The sequence below is a fragment of the Bufo gargarizans genome, chromosome 2 (assembly GCF_014858855.1).
Source record: "Bufo gargarizans isolate SCDJY-AF-19 chromosome 2, ASM1485885v1, whole genome shotgun sequence".
Lineage (NCBI taxonomy): Eukaryota > Metazoa > Chordata > Amphibia > Anura > Bufonidae > Bufo > Bufo gargarizans.
This window is the reverse complement of record NC_058081.1, coordinates 327662713-327679793: the sequence shown is the minus strand read 5'-3', so window position 1 is coordinate 327679793 and position 17081 is coordinate 327662713. Positions and strand designations below refer to the sequence as shown.

Genomic DNA, 17081 nt, shown 5'->3' with positions numbered 1-17081 from the left:
ACGACACAGAAGGCAAGGAGCGCCATAAGGTTTTTGGAGGGCAGATTTTCCTGCAATGGTCTTTAGGCACCATGTTACATTTGAAAATGCCCTGAGGTACTCACACAGTAAAAACCCCCAAAAAGTGACCACATTTTGTAAACTACACCACCCAAGGAATTTTTAAGGGGTGTAGCGAGCACTTCACTCAACAGCTGTTTCATAGAATTTTTAATACTTGGGTGTAAAAATAAAAAAAAATAAAAAAAATTAACAAGAAAATGGTGCTTTAGGCCAAAACTTTCTTTTTCACAAAAGATAACAGGAGAATATTCCCCCCGCTCATTTTTTGCGGGATGAGTTGATGTTTTTATTGGTACCATTTTGGGCTACATATGACTTTTTGATTGATTAACATTATGTTTTTTGGTAGATGAGCTCACAAAAAAATCTATTTTGGCGCAATGTTTATTTTTTTTTATTTTTTTACGGCATTCACCTGATGGGGTAGATCATATCATATTATTATAGAGCTGGACGTTGCTGATGCAGTGATACCAAATATATAAATTTTATTTTTTTCTTCTATTTTTTAGCATTTTTTAAATAATGGATTTGGGGGGAATTCTTTTTTTAAAATGTGCAACTTTTTTTTTTTTTTCATATTACACTTTGTGTTCCCCATAAGGCCATACAAGACCTCTGGGGGACATTTAACTATTTTTTTTTTTTACTATTGATTTCTCCTGTAACTGGGGCTGACATAGTAGCCCCAGTTACAGTGGAAATACACCCCCCAGAGAGGCTGTACAGCATAATACTGCGCTGTACAGACTCAGTGCAGGGCTAATTACCGACAGCTCCTGCACTCACCGGGCCCCGGCGATCACATGACCACCGCGCCAGGACAGGAAGCGGCATAGCGCTCGCTGTGTATACAGCGATCTAGAAGGCAGGGACACCCAGGAACTGTCCCTGCCTTCTCCCTGGGATGCCCTGCTCACTGACAGCGGGGCCCCCACTCGGCAGCTGCACGGTTAGCGTGCAGCTGCGATCTCTGAATGGACGTTGCAATTCAATAGCATGGCATACTGCGTTGCCATAGATTTAGTTTTGCTCAGAGCTTCAGAAAAGGCATGACTGACATCCACATTGTTAGGGTGGTCACACTAGCGTTAGGAATTCCGTTATGGCTTTCCGTTCTAACATGGTTATAACGGAATCCATAAGACGGAAGGTCGGATCCGTTCTTCTGCCTATAGACTTGTATTATGACGGAATGCAAAACGGAAGCCTTTAAAAGGCATTCCGTTTGCTTTCCGTCCTAATAGAAGTCTATGGGAATCAAAACAGATCTGTCTGGGCCCCGTTATGCAATACGGAAAACAAAGTCTTGTCGACAGGACTTTGTTTTCCGTCTTGCATAACGGGACCCAAACAGATCCGTTATGCTTTCCCATAGACTTCTATTGGGACGGAAAGCAAACGGAATGCCTTCTAAAGGCTTCCGTTTTGCATTCTGTCTGGGCATTTCGTTATTTTCTGTTATAATCATGTTGTAACGGAAAACCATAACGGAATCCCTAACGCTAGTATGAACCCACCCTTAGGGCACTTTCACACTAGCGTTTTTGCTTTTCGGTATTGAGTTCCATCACAGGAGCTCAATACTAGGGATCGACCGATATTGATTTTTTAGGGCCGATACCGATCATTTGTGAACTTTTTAGAAAAAAAAATTAAAATTCCTACACAAATCTGCTGAAAATTAATGTTTATTGTTAATGTGTAGTTTTTTTTTTTGTAAATCTTTCTTTTTCATTTATACTTAATATTTTGGTGTTTTATTTATTTTTTTGTAACTTTTTTTTTTTTTTTTTTTTTTTTTAACTAACTTTTAGCCCCCTTAGGGACTAGAACCCTTGTCCTATTCACCCTGATAGAGATCTATCAGGGTGAATAGGAGCTCACACTGTCCCTGCTGCTCTGTGCTTTGTGCACAGAGCAGCATGGAGCTTACTATGACAGCCAGGGCTTCAATAGCGTCCTGGCTGCCATGGTAACCGATTGGAGCCCCAGCATTACACTGCTGGGGCTCCGATCGGAGGAGCAGGGGAGAGGGGATCCTGTGGAGGGGCGCACTGCGCCACCAATGTTTTTAATACTGGGGTGGGGGGCGCACTGCGCCACCAATGCTTAATACTGGAGGGGCTTGGGGGCGCACTGTGCCACCAATGCTTAATACTGGCGGGGGGAGGGGGGGCGCACTGCACCACCAATGTCTAATACTGGGGTTGGGGGGGGGGGGCGGAACTGCACCACCAATGTCTAATACTTGGCTAGGGGGGGCGCACTGCGCCACCAATGAAGCTTAATCTCTCATTTATTCATATACAGGAGGCGGGAGCTGGCTGCAGAATCACATAGCCGGCTCCCGACCTCTATGAGCAATAGTTGCAATCCGCGGCACCTGAGGGGTTAACTACCGCAGATCGCAGCAATTGCTCATAGAGGTCGGGAGCCGGCTATGTGATTCTGCAGCCAGCTCCCGCCTCCTGTATATGAATAAATGAGAGATTAAGCTTCATTGGTGGCGCAGTGGCCACAGCCCCTTCTCTTCTCCTCCCTCCTCTCATTGGCGGCAGCGGCAGCAGCAGCACAGGGGGAGGAGACACTGCTTCCTTCTCCCCTGTGCTGCTAAGGGGAACACGGACAGCAGCGCGATCTGTGTTCCCCATACGCTATCGGAATATCGGCAAAATAGATGCCGATACCGATAGCGTTCAAAATCCTCAATATCGGCCGATAATATCGGTAAATCCGATAATCGGTCGATCCCTACTCAATACCGGAAAAAACTGATCAGTTTTATCCTAATGCATTCTAAATGGAGAGCAATCCGTTCAGGATGCTTAACCCCTTAAGGACCAGGCTCATTTTCACCTTCAGGACCAGGCCATTTTTTGCAAACCTGACCAGTGTCACTTTAAGTGCTCATAACTTTAAAACGCTTCGACTTACCCAGGCCGTTCTGAGATTGTTTTTTCGTCACATATTGTACTTCATGACACTGCTAAAATTGGGTCAAAAAAGTTAATTTTTTTGCATAAAAAAATACATTTTTTACCAAAAATTTTGAAAAATTAGCAAATTTCAAAGTTTCAGTTTCTCTACTTCTGTAATACATAGTAATACCCCCAAAAATTGTGATGACTTTACATTCCCCATATGTCTACTTCATGTTTGTAGCATTTTGGGAATGATATTTTATTTTTGGGGATGTTACAAGGCTTAGAAGTTTAGAAGCAAATTTTGAAATTTTTGAGAAATCTTCAAAATCCCACTTTTTATGGACCAGTTCAGGTTTGCAGTCATATTGTGAGGCTTAGATAATAGAAACCTCCCAAAAATGACCCCATTCTAGAAACTACACCCCTCAAGGTATTCAAAACTGTTTTTTCAAACTTTATTAACCCTTTAGGTCTTCCACAAGAGTTGATGGCAGATGGAGAAACAATTTTGAAATTTCTATTTTTTGGAAAATTTTCCAATATAATCAATTTTTTCCAGGAGTAAAACAAGGGTTAACTGCCAAACAACACTCAAAATGGGTTGCCCTGATTCTGTAGTTTGCAGAAACACCCCATATGTGGTCGTAAACTACTGTTTGGCCGAACGGTAGCACATAGAAGGAGGGGAACACCATATGGGTTTTGGAAGGCAGATTTTGCAGGACTGGTTTTGTTTATACCATGTCCCATTTGAAGCCCCCTGTTGCACCCCTAGAATAGAAATTTCAAAAAAGTGACTCCATCTAAGAAAGTACACCCCTCAAGGTATTCAAAACTGGGTTTACAAACTTTGTTAACCCTTTAGGTGTTCCACAAGAGTTAATGGCAGATGGAGAAACAATTTTGAAATTTCTATTTTTTGGAAAATTTTCCAATATAATCAATTTTTTCCAGGAGTAAAACAAGGGTTAACTGCCAAACAACACTCAAAATGGGTTGCCCTGATTCTGTAGTTTACAGAAACACCCCATATGTGGTCGTAAACTACTGTTTGGCCGAACGGTAGCACATAGAAGGAGGGGAACACCATATGGGTTTTGGAAGGCAGATTTTGCAGGACTGGTTTTGTTTATACCATGTCCCATTTGAAGCCCCCTGTTGCACCCCTAGAATAGAAATTTCAAAAAAGTGACTCCATCTAAGAAAGTACACCCCTCAAGGTATTCAAAACTGGGTTTACAAACTTTGTTAACCCTTTAGGTGTTCCACAAGAGTTAATGGCAGATGGAGAAACAATTTAGAAATTTCTATTTTTTGGAAAATTTTCCAATATAATCAGTTTTTTCCAGGAGTAAAACAAGGGTTAACTGCCAAACAAAACTCAAAATGGGTTGCCCTGATTCTGTAGTTTGCAGAAACACCCCATATGTGGTCGTAAACTACTGTTTGGCTAAACGGCAGGACATAGAAGAAGGGGAACGCCATACGGTTTTTGGAAGGCAGATTTTGCTGGACTGGTTTATTTACACCATGTACCCTTTCAAGCCCCCTGATGCACCCCTAGAGTAGAAACTCCATAAAAGTGACCCCATCTAGGAAACTACGGGATAAGGTGGTTGTTGTTTTGGGACAATTTTTGGGGTAAATTAGATTTTTGGTTGCTCTATATTACTCTTTTTTGAGGCAATGTAACAAAAAATTTAATTCTAAAATTGTTTCTACATTCGCTATTTAGTTTTGTGGAACACCTAAAGGGTTAACATAGTTTGTAAAGTAATTTTTGAATACCTTGAGGGGTGTAGTTTCTTAGATGGGGTCACTTTTTTGGAGTTTCTAGTCTAGGCTACATCAGGGGGGGCTTCTAATGGGACATGGTGTAAAAAAAAAAAACTGTCCATCAAAATCTGCCTTCCAGAAACCGTATGGAGTTCCCTTCGTTCTATGCCCTGCCGTGCGGCTATATAGCCATTTACGACCACATATGGGGTGTTTCTGCAAACTACAGAATTGGGGCAATAAATGTTTAGTTTTGTTTGGCTGTTAACCCTTGCTTTATTACCGGCAAAATGGATTTAAATTTAAATTTTGCCCAAAAATAGGTGTTTTGGCACCGTTTTTATTTTATATTTTTAACACCGTTCATCCGAGGCGTTTGGTAAAAAGTTATTTTTATAGCGACGACTTTTACGCACGCGACGATGCCCAATATGTATGGCTCTCAGACTTTGGAGACACTAAGCAGGCATCCTAAAACTGCGGCCCTCCAGATGTTGTAAAACTACAATTCCCACCATGCCCTGATGATGGCTGTAGGTTGTCTGGGCATGCTGGGAGTTATAGTTTTACAACATCTGGAGGGCCGCAGTTTGAGGATGCCTGCACTAAAACTAATATTTTTTGGGGAAAGAAAAATTGTTTTCGTGTCTCCAAAGTCTGAGAGCCATAGTGTTTTATGTTCTCTAGTGAACTGTTGGGGATTATAAAAATTTAGTACTCCATGGAAGTGTGATACTCCCTGAAGCAATCGATAATGCAGAGGCCCGGATGATCAGGGCACGTGTCACATTGAGTTGTGGTGTCCTTCCGTATCCCCCTCTTGTGACACACTCTGCACTTTTTTTGGGTTCGTCCCTTCTTTCCAGTATGGGGGACCACACCTGGAAAGTGTTGGCCAGGGACGATCCGGGCGCCTCCAGTTCCCGAGGTACTCCGGCCTGCTCTTTCCCGGTCCGAAAAGATCAGGTCTTTGAGGACTGCCTCATAGAATTGGAGGAATGTCCCTGTGCTGCCAGCGCTTCGGGATAGTACAAAAGAGTTGTACATGGCAACCTGCACCATGTAGACCGCAACTTTTTTGTACCATGCCCGGGTTTTGCGCATGGTGTTATATGGCGTGAGGACTTGATCAGAGAGATCAACTCCTCCCATATACCGATTGTAGTCGACGATACAATCGGGCTTGAGGACCGTTGCCGCGGTACCTCGCACAGGGACTGGGGTGGTGCTGTTACCGTGGATTGTGGACAGCATAAGGACATCCCTCTTGTCCTTATACCTGACCAGCAACAGGTTTCCACTGGTAAGTGCACGGGTCTCACCCCTGGGGATAGGTACCTGGAGGGGGTAGGCAGGGAGGCCGCGTTGATTTTTCCGCACGGTCCCACAAGCGAACGTGGATCTGGCGGCAAGGGACCTGAACAAGGGAATGCTGGTATAAAAGTTGTCCACGTACAAGTGGTAACCCTTATCCAGCAGTGGGTACATAAGGTCCCACACGAGTTTCCCAGTAACACCCAGAGTGGGGGGACATTCTGGTGGTTGAATCCGGGAATCTCGCCCCTCGTACACACGAAATTTGTAAGTGTACCCTGAGGTACTCTCACAAATTTTGTATAGCTTCACGCCATACCTCGCCCGCTTTGTGGGAATGTATTGGCGGAAACTGAGTCTCCCCTTGAACGCAACGAGAGACTCGTCAACCGCGACCTCCCTTCCAGGTACGTAGGCCTGCTGAAATGTGGCCCCAAAGTGATCGATGACCGGCCGTATCTTGTACAGCCGGTCATAGGCAGGATCACCTCGGGGTGGACATGCTGCATTATCGGAATAATGCAGACATTTCCGGATGGCCTCAAACCGGTGACGTGTCATGACCATACTGTACAGTGGGGTCTGGTACAGGACGTCCCCACTCCAGTATTGCCTGACACTGGGTTTTTGGACTAGACCCATATGCAGCACGAGGCCCCAAAATGTCCTCATCTCGGCTGCACTGACCGGCGTCCAGCCACCGGGTCTAGCCAAAACTGAGCCTGGGTTTTGAGCGACGAACTGTTGGGCGTACAGATTCGTCTGCTCCACCATCAAATTCACCAGTGGGTTACTGAAAAAAAAACTAAAAAAGTCTATTTCAGTAAACCCCACTGTGGGAATCTGGATTCCAGGATTGCCAGCGAAATCCGGAATCTCAGGCTCAAAGTCCACTGGGGGACACCAGCTAAGTTCAACGGCAGGGGGCTCCGGTGAACTTATTTGGTGGGCCGGGAAACCAGTACGAACCCCAGGGCGGCTCGTACTAGGGTGGGCCACAGGATCCCTAGCATGTGTGGCCCCTGGCTCCGCCTGGCGGCGTCTCCGCTGCCTTGGTGGCTCATCGTCATCCGATGATGATGAGGAGGATGCGGATGACAAAAGGAACGTGGGGTCATCCTCATCCTCACTGGGGCTCTCAGAGTCGGAGGCAATCTGGGCATATGCCTCCTCGGCCGAGAACACCCGGCGGGCCATGGGTGTGTGTGTGTGCGTGTGTATGTGCGTGCGTGTAAACCTTTATTCTATGTGCGTGTGTGTGGGGGCACGGGTGTTCACGTACTAAAAAGTCCAGGCAAAAAAAATGGGCAAGTGTTAGAAAAAAAAAAAAAAAAAAAAGTTCAAACTTGCTGATCAGCGGTTCAACGCTGATCAGCGGTCGGTGGGGTGGTGGGGCGGGCGATGCGCTAACAGTGGACGGACGCTAAAAAGTGCCGGCCAGTCAGCGCACGCAGAAAAAAAAAAAGTGGTGGTGGGGGAAGGGTCTGGTGGTGGGGGGAGGGGGTTGGTGGGTGGAAGGGGGGGGGGGGCTGGTGGTGGTGGGGGGGCTGGTGGTGGGGGGGATGCGGGGGGGGGCAAGTGGGGGGGTCTGGGGTCTGAAAGTTGAAAAAAAAAGTTTGGAATAAATGTGCTTTTTTTTTTTTTTTTTTTTCTAACTTTTCCCTTCTATCCCTGCCTAAAGGTGCCTCTCCCTCACTGACCCTAACCTACCTGGGTGGCGATGGGTGCAGGAGGGTGATGGATGCCGATTTAGGGGGGACAGGAGCTGGTGCTGGACGATGCTGCACGGTCAGGGTGCTGGACAGGAAGAGGAGGGGAGAGAGGAGCGCAGGAAGTTTGAATCTCGCGCCTCTCTCCCCTGCACCAATCAGCACCCTGGACAGCGGCGTTCAGCACCAGGGCCAGCTCCGCCTCTGCAAATCCTCGGACTGCGATTGGTGGTGTAAAATTACGCCACCGATCGCAGTCTTTTTCCGGTTCATCGGGTCACAGGACACCCGAATGGACCGGAAACGCAGAAAACCGCAGGTCTGAATTGACCTGCGGTTTTCTGCGATCGCCGATACGGGGGGTCCAATGACCCCCCTCTGCGTTGTTACGGGATGCCGGCTGAATGATTTCAGCCGAAATCCCGTTTCGATTAACCCCCGCGGCGCCGGAATTCAGATTTTAAGTCAGGACGTACCGGTACGTCCTCGGTCCTTAAGGACTCGGGAAATAGGGCGTACCGGTACGTCCTCGGTCCTTAAGGGGTTAAGTTCAGTCCCTTTTAACGTTTTTTGGACGAAGAAAATCTGGCAGCATGCTGCTGTTTTATCTCTGGCCAAAAATACTGAACACTTGCTGGAATGCCGGCATTCATTTACATTGAAGTGTATTAGTGCCGGGTCCGGCATTAAGTGTTCCGGCAAAACGGATCCAGATTTTCGGTCTGCGCATGCACATACTTTTTAAAAATGCAAAAACAAAATTAATACCGGATCCGTTTTTTCCGGATTACACCGGAGAGACTGATCCGGTATTGCAATGCATTTGTCAGCCGGATCCATCTGACAAATGCCATCAGTTTCTGTCCGGATCCGGCAGGCTGTTCCGTCGCCCGAACTGCCTGCCGGAATCCTTTGCCTCAAGTGTGAAAGTACCCTAAGTCATGTAAAGTGGAAAACAAATATTTGAAGAATGTTCTTGCTTTATATCAATAAAACAATGGAAACGTTACAACACGCACAATAAAATAATCCTATATAGAGAAAATTGTGTGCAGCAGGTAAGGGGGACCTAGTGGATACTGGTGAAGTACATATATATCTACATATAGCCTAATTTATTAAGCACAGGGGAAAACCATGTCAATAATTCATTATATCCCGGATATACAGTAGCTTGGATGTATTGTTTACATCTTCAGGTTCAAAGATATTGAATATTAATAATGCTATATTATTCTGACATGCTCTTTATTGTACAGCTGTGACAAACTTATAACACTGTGTATATGTTGTCTCCTTTCAGCTTTCAGATAAAGAAATAATGGGATACTATCAAAAGTATGACCTGAGACGAAATGAGTTGGAAGCGTTCAACAGGGTAACTTTAATATGTATTACACTGCTTTTTGTTGGATCTAAACATGCTCTTAAAGGGGTATGCTGTTTGTTACAACTTATTCCCTAACCACATCGGTAGGAGCTGCAGCGATCATGTACCCATCAGAGCCCCCCAAAAATGGAACAGAGCGGCACGTTGGGCATGCAGACTAGTTCTGGAAACAGAGTGTTGTACTCTGCTGTCTCTGGAACTCCGAGGTGAATTGAGCAGCAGTGCACTTGCTGCGCTTGCTGAACTTGCTGCTCCGTTCATTTTAGTAATATCCTCTTTGAGTAGGCATTTAATACTCCCACATTTTACACTTTTACATTAAAGGGGTTGTCCAACTATTTACAAGCGATGGCTTATCCTCAGGATAGATCATCACTATGTGATTGACGGGGGTCCAACACTGCGCACCCGCCTCAATCAGCTGTTCTGCAGTAGCCACTAAACCAGATGTCTGCGCTGCACAGGTCTTTCTATTTTGCATTGGGTGGAGCTGGTTACTGCAGCGCTACTCTTGTTCACTTCAGTGGGAACAGCGCTGCAGTAACCAGCTCTGTCCACTGCAAAACAGATGGAGCTGTTTAGTTACAGCGGTGACTACTGCAAAGCAGCTAATTGGAAAAGGAGTGGGGTGCTGTTCCCCTGCCAAATAGATAATCATGGTCTATCTGGAGGATAGCCCATCACTTGTGAATGGTTCGACAATTCCTTTAACATCTGTTCTATTATTGGTGATCAAACTAAACAATGGCTGATCTTAGGGAGAGCAGCTACACAAAACACTGTGGAGCCTCGTTTAAGAGTCTCGACACAGCAATCCAAAGTGCAAAGCTTCCTGGGAAACAGTAATATACAAAATAATTGTGGAGGCCCAATTATGGGTCTTCAACACAGTGAAAGCCAGATATCCCTCAAAGTAAGGAAAACCGAGCAAAGGGGTGTCCCATAATTGGGGCTCCACAACTATTATTGGCGATAACCATTATCTTTTTTTCTGTATAATAAATACCATTACGGATTTACCTTATAAAGTTTTATTCTTGTAGCCATAAAGTTATCTATATAATGTCAACTGATGCCATAATATCTAGCGATGGATTTCTGGATTTGTTACTTAAAAAAACAAAACACTGGAGGGTATTTTATACAGCTTTTAACTGCAATGCACAATCTCCTTGAACGTGTGCAATCTGTAACCTGCCAAAGAGCAGCTTTTTCATCTGTATCCCAGAATGGGGCCCTCACCAGGAAACCTTTGAACAACAAAGCATCGGATTGAATTGTTTCTATCAATTGTTACCAGAAAGCTTCAAATATAACACTCTGTAGAGAATACAAGGCTAAATTATATTTTCCAGTGCATTTTCCCTCAGATAATATCTCTGATAATTGAAAGTGTGTGTTTTTAACATTGAAAGAGGTTGTGATTAACGCTAACAAGTCTATTAACATTCATATTGAAACCTGTATAAAACACAAAAGTCTTTATGGAAACTGGAAGTATTAACATGAACAAATATTTCTAAAAGGTTATACAATATTATTTGTCTCAATTCACTGCATAAGTATTTATTCTATCACAACAGTTTTGAAGAGCATTACCTAATCAGGCTTTGTTGGGATTCCATGCTGGGTTCACACGGGCGTCACGTTTTGTCTCAGGATGCATCCCGGGTGCAATGCGTTTTGCACGCGCGTGATAAAAAACGGAATGTGGCACCCAGACCCGAACTTTTTCACTGAAGTTCAGGTTTTGGTTCAAGGTTGTGTAGATGTCATTATTTTCCCTTATAACATGGTTATAAGGGAAAATAATAGCATTCTTTAATACAGAATGCTTAGTAGAAGGTCAATTGTGGGTTAAAAAATGAAAAATAAATAAATAACACACCTCCTCCAATTGATCGCGTAGCTGCCGGTCTCCTGTTCTTTCTTCAGGACCTGTCAAAGGACCTGTGGTGACATCACTGAGCTCATCACATGGTCCAATAACATGGTCCATCACTACGGTGATGGACCATGTGATTGGACCATGTGATGTGACGTCACCACAGGTCCTTTAGCCGGCAGCTCATGAGTAAAGAAGTAAGAAGAGATCGGCAACTACGCGATCAAGAGGAGGAGGTGAGTTAATTTATTTTTTATTTTCTAACCCTCAATTGACCTTCCACTAAGCATTCTGTATTAAAGAATGCTATTATTTTCCCTTATAACCATGTTATAAGGGAAAATAATACAGTGAATAGACTGTCATCTTAGCAACCAACCATGCGTGAAAATCGCACCGCATCTTCACTTGCTTGCGGATGCTTGCGATTTTCACGCAGCCCCATTCACTTCTATTGGGCCTGCGTTGCACGATAAACGCACAATATAGAGCATGCTGCGATTTTCACGCAAAGCACAAGTTATGCGTGAAAATTACCGCTCATGTGCACAGCCCCATAGAAGTGAATGGGTCCGGATTCAGTGCGGGTGCAATGCGTTCACCTCATGCATTGCGGAAATCTCGCCCGTGTTAACCCAGCCTAAATGTTGCTCTATTGATAACTTTTACTTAGCGATCTGTTACATCCTTTTGGAGAAAACATACTTTTAATCTATGTGCACCCTTGCATCTCCTGCTTCCTTCTTAACTGTTAGGGTCAGGTGAGGAGAATATGCAGGAGCCTGGTCCTGTCAATCCAAAATTACATTACAAGACGTAGCTACTTAAAACAGTGCTGCTAACCTGAAGTAGTTGCACTCTGGGCACAACAACCAGTAGTATTCAAATACAGGGATCCCTTGATTGCAGCACACTATCCTCACCGATATCCAAGGGCCTGGACCGGAGAATCTACTGAAAATATTGTGCACAACAGGGACTATGTAGCAGCACTACCTGCAATGATGACCCAGACGTGAAAGTAGATGACGTCATGCACTTTTACCGTGGAGACACCCTTGCAGGTAGAGCTGCTACATAGTCCATGTTTTGCACAATATTTTCTAATCTTTAGGACCATGGACCATTTATAGTGATTGTCACTTTTAAATTAGTTTCTCAGAAACTGGCCATCTGTCATTTGTCAGCATGTTCTCTCAGTAATTAAGAACCCGTTTCCTTATTACCTAATTCGGAGCTGCTGAGCAGTGCAGTTGCACCTCTTGTTGTCATTTTTGTAACAAAACAGAACATTTTTTGTATTTTTGTATGTACAACAAACAAAATGATCAAGCTTTAACTATCATTCAAACTTTTCATTTACTAAGTTATGGCTGGTTTTACGTCCTGGTTTTTTTGTTTTTGCATTTTCCTTTTTGTTCCCCATCTTCCTTCAGCCATAACTTTTTTACACTGAACAAAAATATAAACGCAACACTTTCGGTTTTGCTCCCATTTTGCATTATCTAAACTTATAGATCGGAAACATTTTCTACATACACAAAAGACCTATTACTTTAAAATATTGTTCACAAATCTGTCTAAATCTGTGTTAATGAGCACTTCTCCTTTGCCAAGATAATCCATCCCACCTCACAGGTGTGACATATCAAGGCGCTGATCAGACAGCATGAATATTGCACAGGTGTGCCTTATACTGCCCACAATAAAAGGCCACTCTAAAATCTGCAGTTTGATCACACAGCATAATGCCACACATGTTGCAACGTTTGAGGGAGCGTGCAATTGGCATGCTGACTGCAGGAATGTCTACCAGAGCTGTTGCCTGTGCAATAAATGTTCATTTCTCTACCATAAGCCCTCTCCAGAGGTATTTCAGATAATTTGGCAGTACATACAACCGGCCTCACAACCAGAGACCACGTGTAACTACACCAGCCGAGGACCTCCACATCCAGCATGTTCAACTCCATGATCGTCTGAGACCAGCCACCCAGACAGCAGCAACAATCGGTTTGCATAACCAAAGAATTTCGGCACACACTGTCAAACCGTCTCAGGGAAGCTCATCTGCATGTTCGTCGTCATCGTCGGGGTCTGGACCTGACTGCAGTTCGTCATCATAACCGACTTGAGTAGGCAAATGCTCACATTGTATGGCGTCTGGCACGTTGGAGAGGCGTTCTGTTCACAGATGAGCCCCGGTTTTCACTGTTCTGGGCAGATGGCAGACAGCTTGTGTAGCGTCGCGTGAGTGAGCAGTCTGCTGATGTCAACGTTGTGGATCGAGTGGCCCATGTTGGCAGTGGAGTTATGGTATGGGCAGGCATATGTTATGGACAACGAACACAGGTAAATTTTACTGATGGCATTTTGAATGCACAGAGATCCTGAGGCCCATTGTTGTACCATTCATCCACGACCATTACCTCATGTTGTAGCATGATAATGAACGGCCCCATATTGCAAGGATCTGTACACAATTCCTGGAAGCTGAAAACATTCCAGTTCTTGCATGGCCAGCATAGTCACCAGACATATCACCCATTAAGCATGTTTGGGATGCTCTGGACCGGCGTATACGACAGCATGTTCCAGTTCCTGCCAATATTCTGCAACTTCGCACAGCTATTGAAGAGGAGTGGACCAACATTCCCCCCCCCCCCCCCCCCCAGTAATGCAAAACTGTGCACATTTCAGAGTGGTCTTTTATTGTGGGCAGTCTAAGGCACACCTTTGCAATATTCATGCTGTCTAATCAGCACCTTGATATGGGTTATCTCGGCAAAGGAGAAGTGCTCACTAATACAGATTTAGACAGATTTGTGAACAATATTAGAGAGTAATGGGTCTTTTGTGTATGTAGCAAATGTTTCAGATCTTTGAGTTCAGCTCATGCAAAATGGGAGCAAAACCGAAAGTGTTGCTTTTATATTTTTGTTCAGTGTATATTTCCGTTCACATAGCTGTATAAAGGGCTTATTTTTTTCAGGATAAGTTGTACTTTCTAATCCTACAGTTAATTATGGTGTACAATGTAGTGGAAAGCAGTAACAAAATTCCAAATAGGTCCACCGTTTTATGGGTTTTGTTCCCACGTAGTTCTGTTTGCTCTGGGTCAGTACGATTTGACCCTTTCTTCCATTATGCCATTTGCCGTATTGGAAAAATATTTTATATTTTAATAGTACGGACGTTTTCAGTTGCAATGATACCCATGATGTTTTTATTTTTTGTTATTTATGTATTTATTTTTTTATTATACGGAAAGGGGGGTGATTTAGACTTTTATTTGTATTAATTTTTTCATATATTTAAAAAAAAATTTTTTTTACTTTTTGTAATGGTTTTGAAGCTCATATTTGAGTGTACAAAATCAATTAATTTTTTTGAACAATCATGGATTTTTAAAATCCATTTATTATTGACAATTGCTCATTCCTTATTTTGCAGCTTTCATACCCTCAGCCTCTTCAGCTAGCTTCTGGGGTTTTCACCCTTTAGATGCAGTGATCTCACTTGATCACTGCATCTAATGGCTTTAATTGCAGTGATCAGAATTATTGCCAGTCGCGGTAATTAGCCACGGGTCTCTGCTCTTTAAAACAGCGGAGATCCACAGGTGATGTTTGCCTATTGCTCCAGCGCCATACATGTATCGAAAGGGTTAAAATTGGAAAAACCCTCCCAAAAATATCACTTTTTTATTGATGATTTGTGTCTGAAGTAAATCTTGTTGGCGCACAACTCAGGGGACACAATTGCATTTTTAATCCCTTAGTGACATAATTAATTTTATCCTTAAGGACCAGTAAGGTGGATGCTTTATCTGGATAGGTAGCAGCTAGGGATATGTATTGTTTGAAAGCTGACATTCCCAGCTTTCAAGCAATACTAGACTCACAGCATTATCTTCACTACATAGGAAGATATCGCTGTTAGAATTCATGTTGCAGTAAATGCAGCTGAAAGTACAAGTAAAAGCAGGTTCTACAACGCTTATTCCTTATTTGATTTCTAACAGTGATATCTCCTGCAGATGTTGTGCAAATGCTGTCATTGTATGAAAGCCTGGAATACCAGCTTTCAAACAAGACTAGGTCCATGTCTCTAATTGCAAATCCAGAAATGTGAACAGCTAAAGCAACCCCCCCCCCTTCCCCCCCCCACACACACACACCTTTCCCCTTCTGCCCGAGCTGGGCTCCGGCAGAGCAGTTAAAAGGGTTTTCCGAAATGTTTTTATTAATGACCTATTCTCAGGCTAGATCATCAGATCAGCTGGTTAAAGAGAAGGCCGTGCCAGGGCAGCCTTTCCTTCATTGTTTACCTTCTCATCGTCGACAAGTATATAGGAACGAGCTGTCCCATTGAAGTGAATGGGACGGCTTCATGTAATTACACCTGCTCACCGCTGTGATGTTGAAGGCGAGCAGATAAACAATGAAGGGAAGGCTGTGCTGGCACTGCGCGTTGCCTTCTCTTCAACCAACTGATTGGCAGGGGTGCCGGGTGTTGGACCCTCACTGATCTGATATTGATAACCTACTGTGAGGGTTGATCATCAATAAATATTTCTCAGAAAACCCGTTTAAGTGCTGTTCCCAAAGCCTGAGCTGAACTTGACTAAAGTGTTACTGATCTTTCAATAAACTTTGTGTGTGTACACGAGGAATAACAATGTTTCTGGACACTATTGGACTTTTATCTGGTATTTTTTTCTCCATGCTTGCTAAATATCTGGTTTGCAGCTATTTTGGGCATGGAAGTTGGAGACTAGCTGCCATTCACTGCACACACATAAAGTAGAGGAAAAGCTCATTCCACACTGTCTCACAGTCACTCAGAAGCAGCCCCAGGACAATACAAAGAATTATGTCAGATTCACACGTCAGTGATTTGCCAAAACCAGGTGTTGCTCTAAACACAGAACAGGTGTAGATCTTTCCATTATACCTTTTGCCTGTGGAGGCTCCAATCCTTGTTGGTTCACAGGTTCTGATGGAAATCACTGACCAAGACACATATTTTTTTTTAAACACTTTATTAGTCATCCAACAATAAACATTATATAAACATATCATTATTAACATTTGTCATCCTATTTTCCTTTACTCCCCCAGACCCCCCCACCCGCCATGCGTCTTCCTTCACCACCACTCCACCAAATTCCAATCCATTTTTTCTCTGTATTTCTCTGCCTATACAAGATATATTTATATCTCTTAGTAGTATTGATCAGATTTAACCATGTATTCATAGTGAGAGTGTTTCGTGAAAACCAAGAACATGCTATCAAAAGTCGTGCCAAAAACATTATCTTAAATAAAAGATTTTTTTTATGTTGTTGGCAACTCACCTTGGCCAACTCACCCAGTACCCAACATTCAGCAGGGAAAGGGATCCGCACCTTCAGTTTTCCCTCAATGTGTTTATGAATCGCCCCCCAATAATGTTTGAACTCTGTACAGGACCAGAACATATGCAAATAATCTTCTTCAGGGACATCGCACTGACCAAGACACTGACGTGTGAATGAGGCTTTACTGACCTGAATATTTGTGAATTAAGCACTTGTGATGAGTTATAAGCTTTCTATGTTTATGTGCAGTCCTACTTGCCTATGCCGGTCTCCTCAGCTCCTGCTCACTCTTCTCCCCTTCCCACTCCATAGACTTGTGTTGACATGTATAATATGATCATTCTGCAGAGATGTCCCATTCTGGATGGACAAAGGACATTTTTTGTGAAAAAAAATATGGGAGAGGGCTTCCACACAGAAGATAACAGGAGAACTAGACATTTCTCACTAATAAAACATGTTACAGATTTTATAGTGGTCACTTGTACTAATGATTTAGGAAAGCTGAGTGAAAAGTTAGTGACAATCTAAAGGGAATCTGTCATCAACTTTATGCTAACCTCACTGAGGGCAGCATAAAATAGTGACAGAAATGCTGATTTCAGCGGTGTGTCACTCATGAGATAAAAGTAAGTGGTTGTTGAGAACCAGCATC

General features: G+C 43.6%; 1 protein-coding gene across 1 annotated transcript in view; it reads left to right on the top strand.

The window, feature by feature from the left end:
• Nucleotides 1–17081, top strand: part of METTL25 (methyltransferase like 25) — a 310650-nt gene that overhangs the window by 270629 nt on the left and 22940 nt on the right. Inside the window, exon 13 of the mRNA XM_044277228.1 lies at nt 9093–9167. Within this exon, the coding sequence (XP_044133163.1) occupies nt 9093–9167 (75 nt within the window). The remainder of the gene's footprint in view (nt 1–9092; nt 9168–17081) is intronic.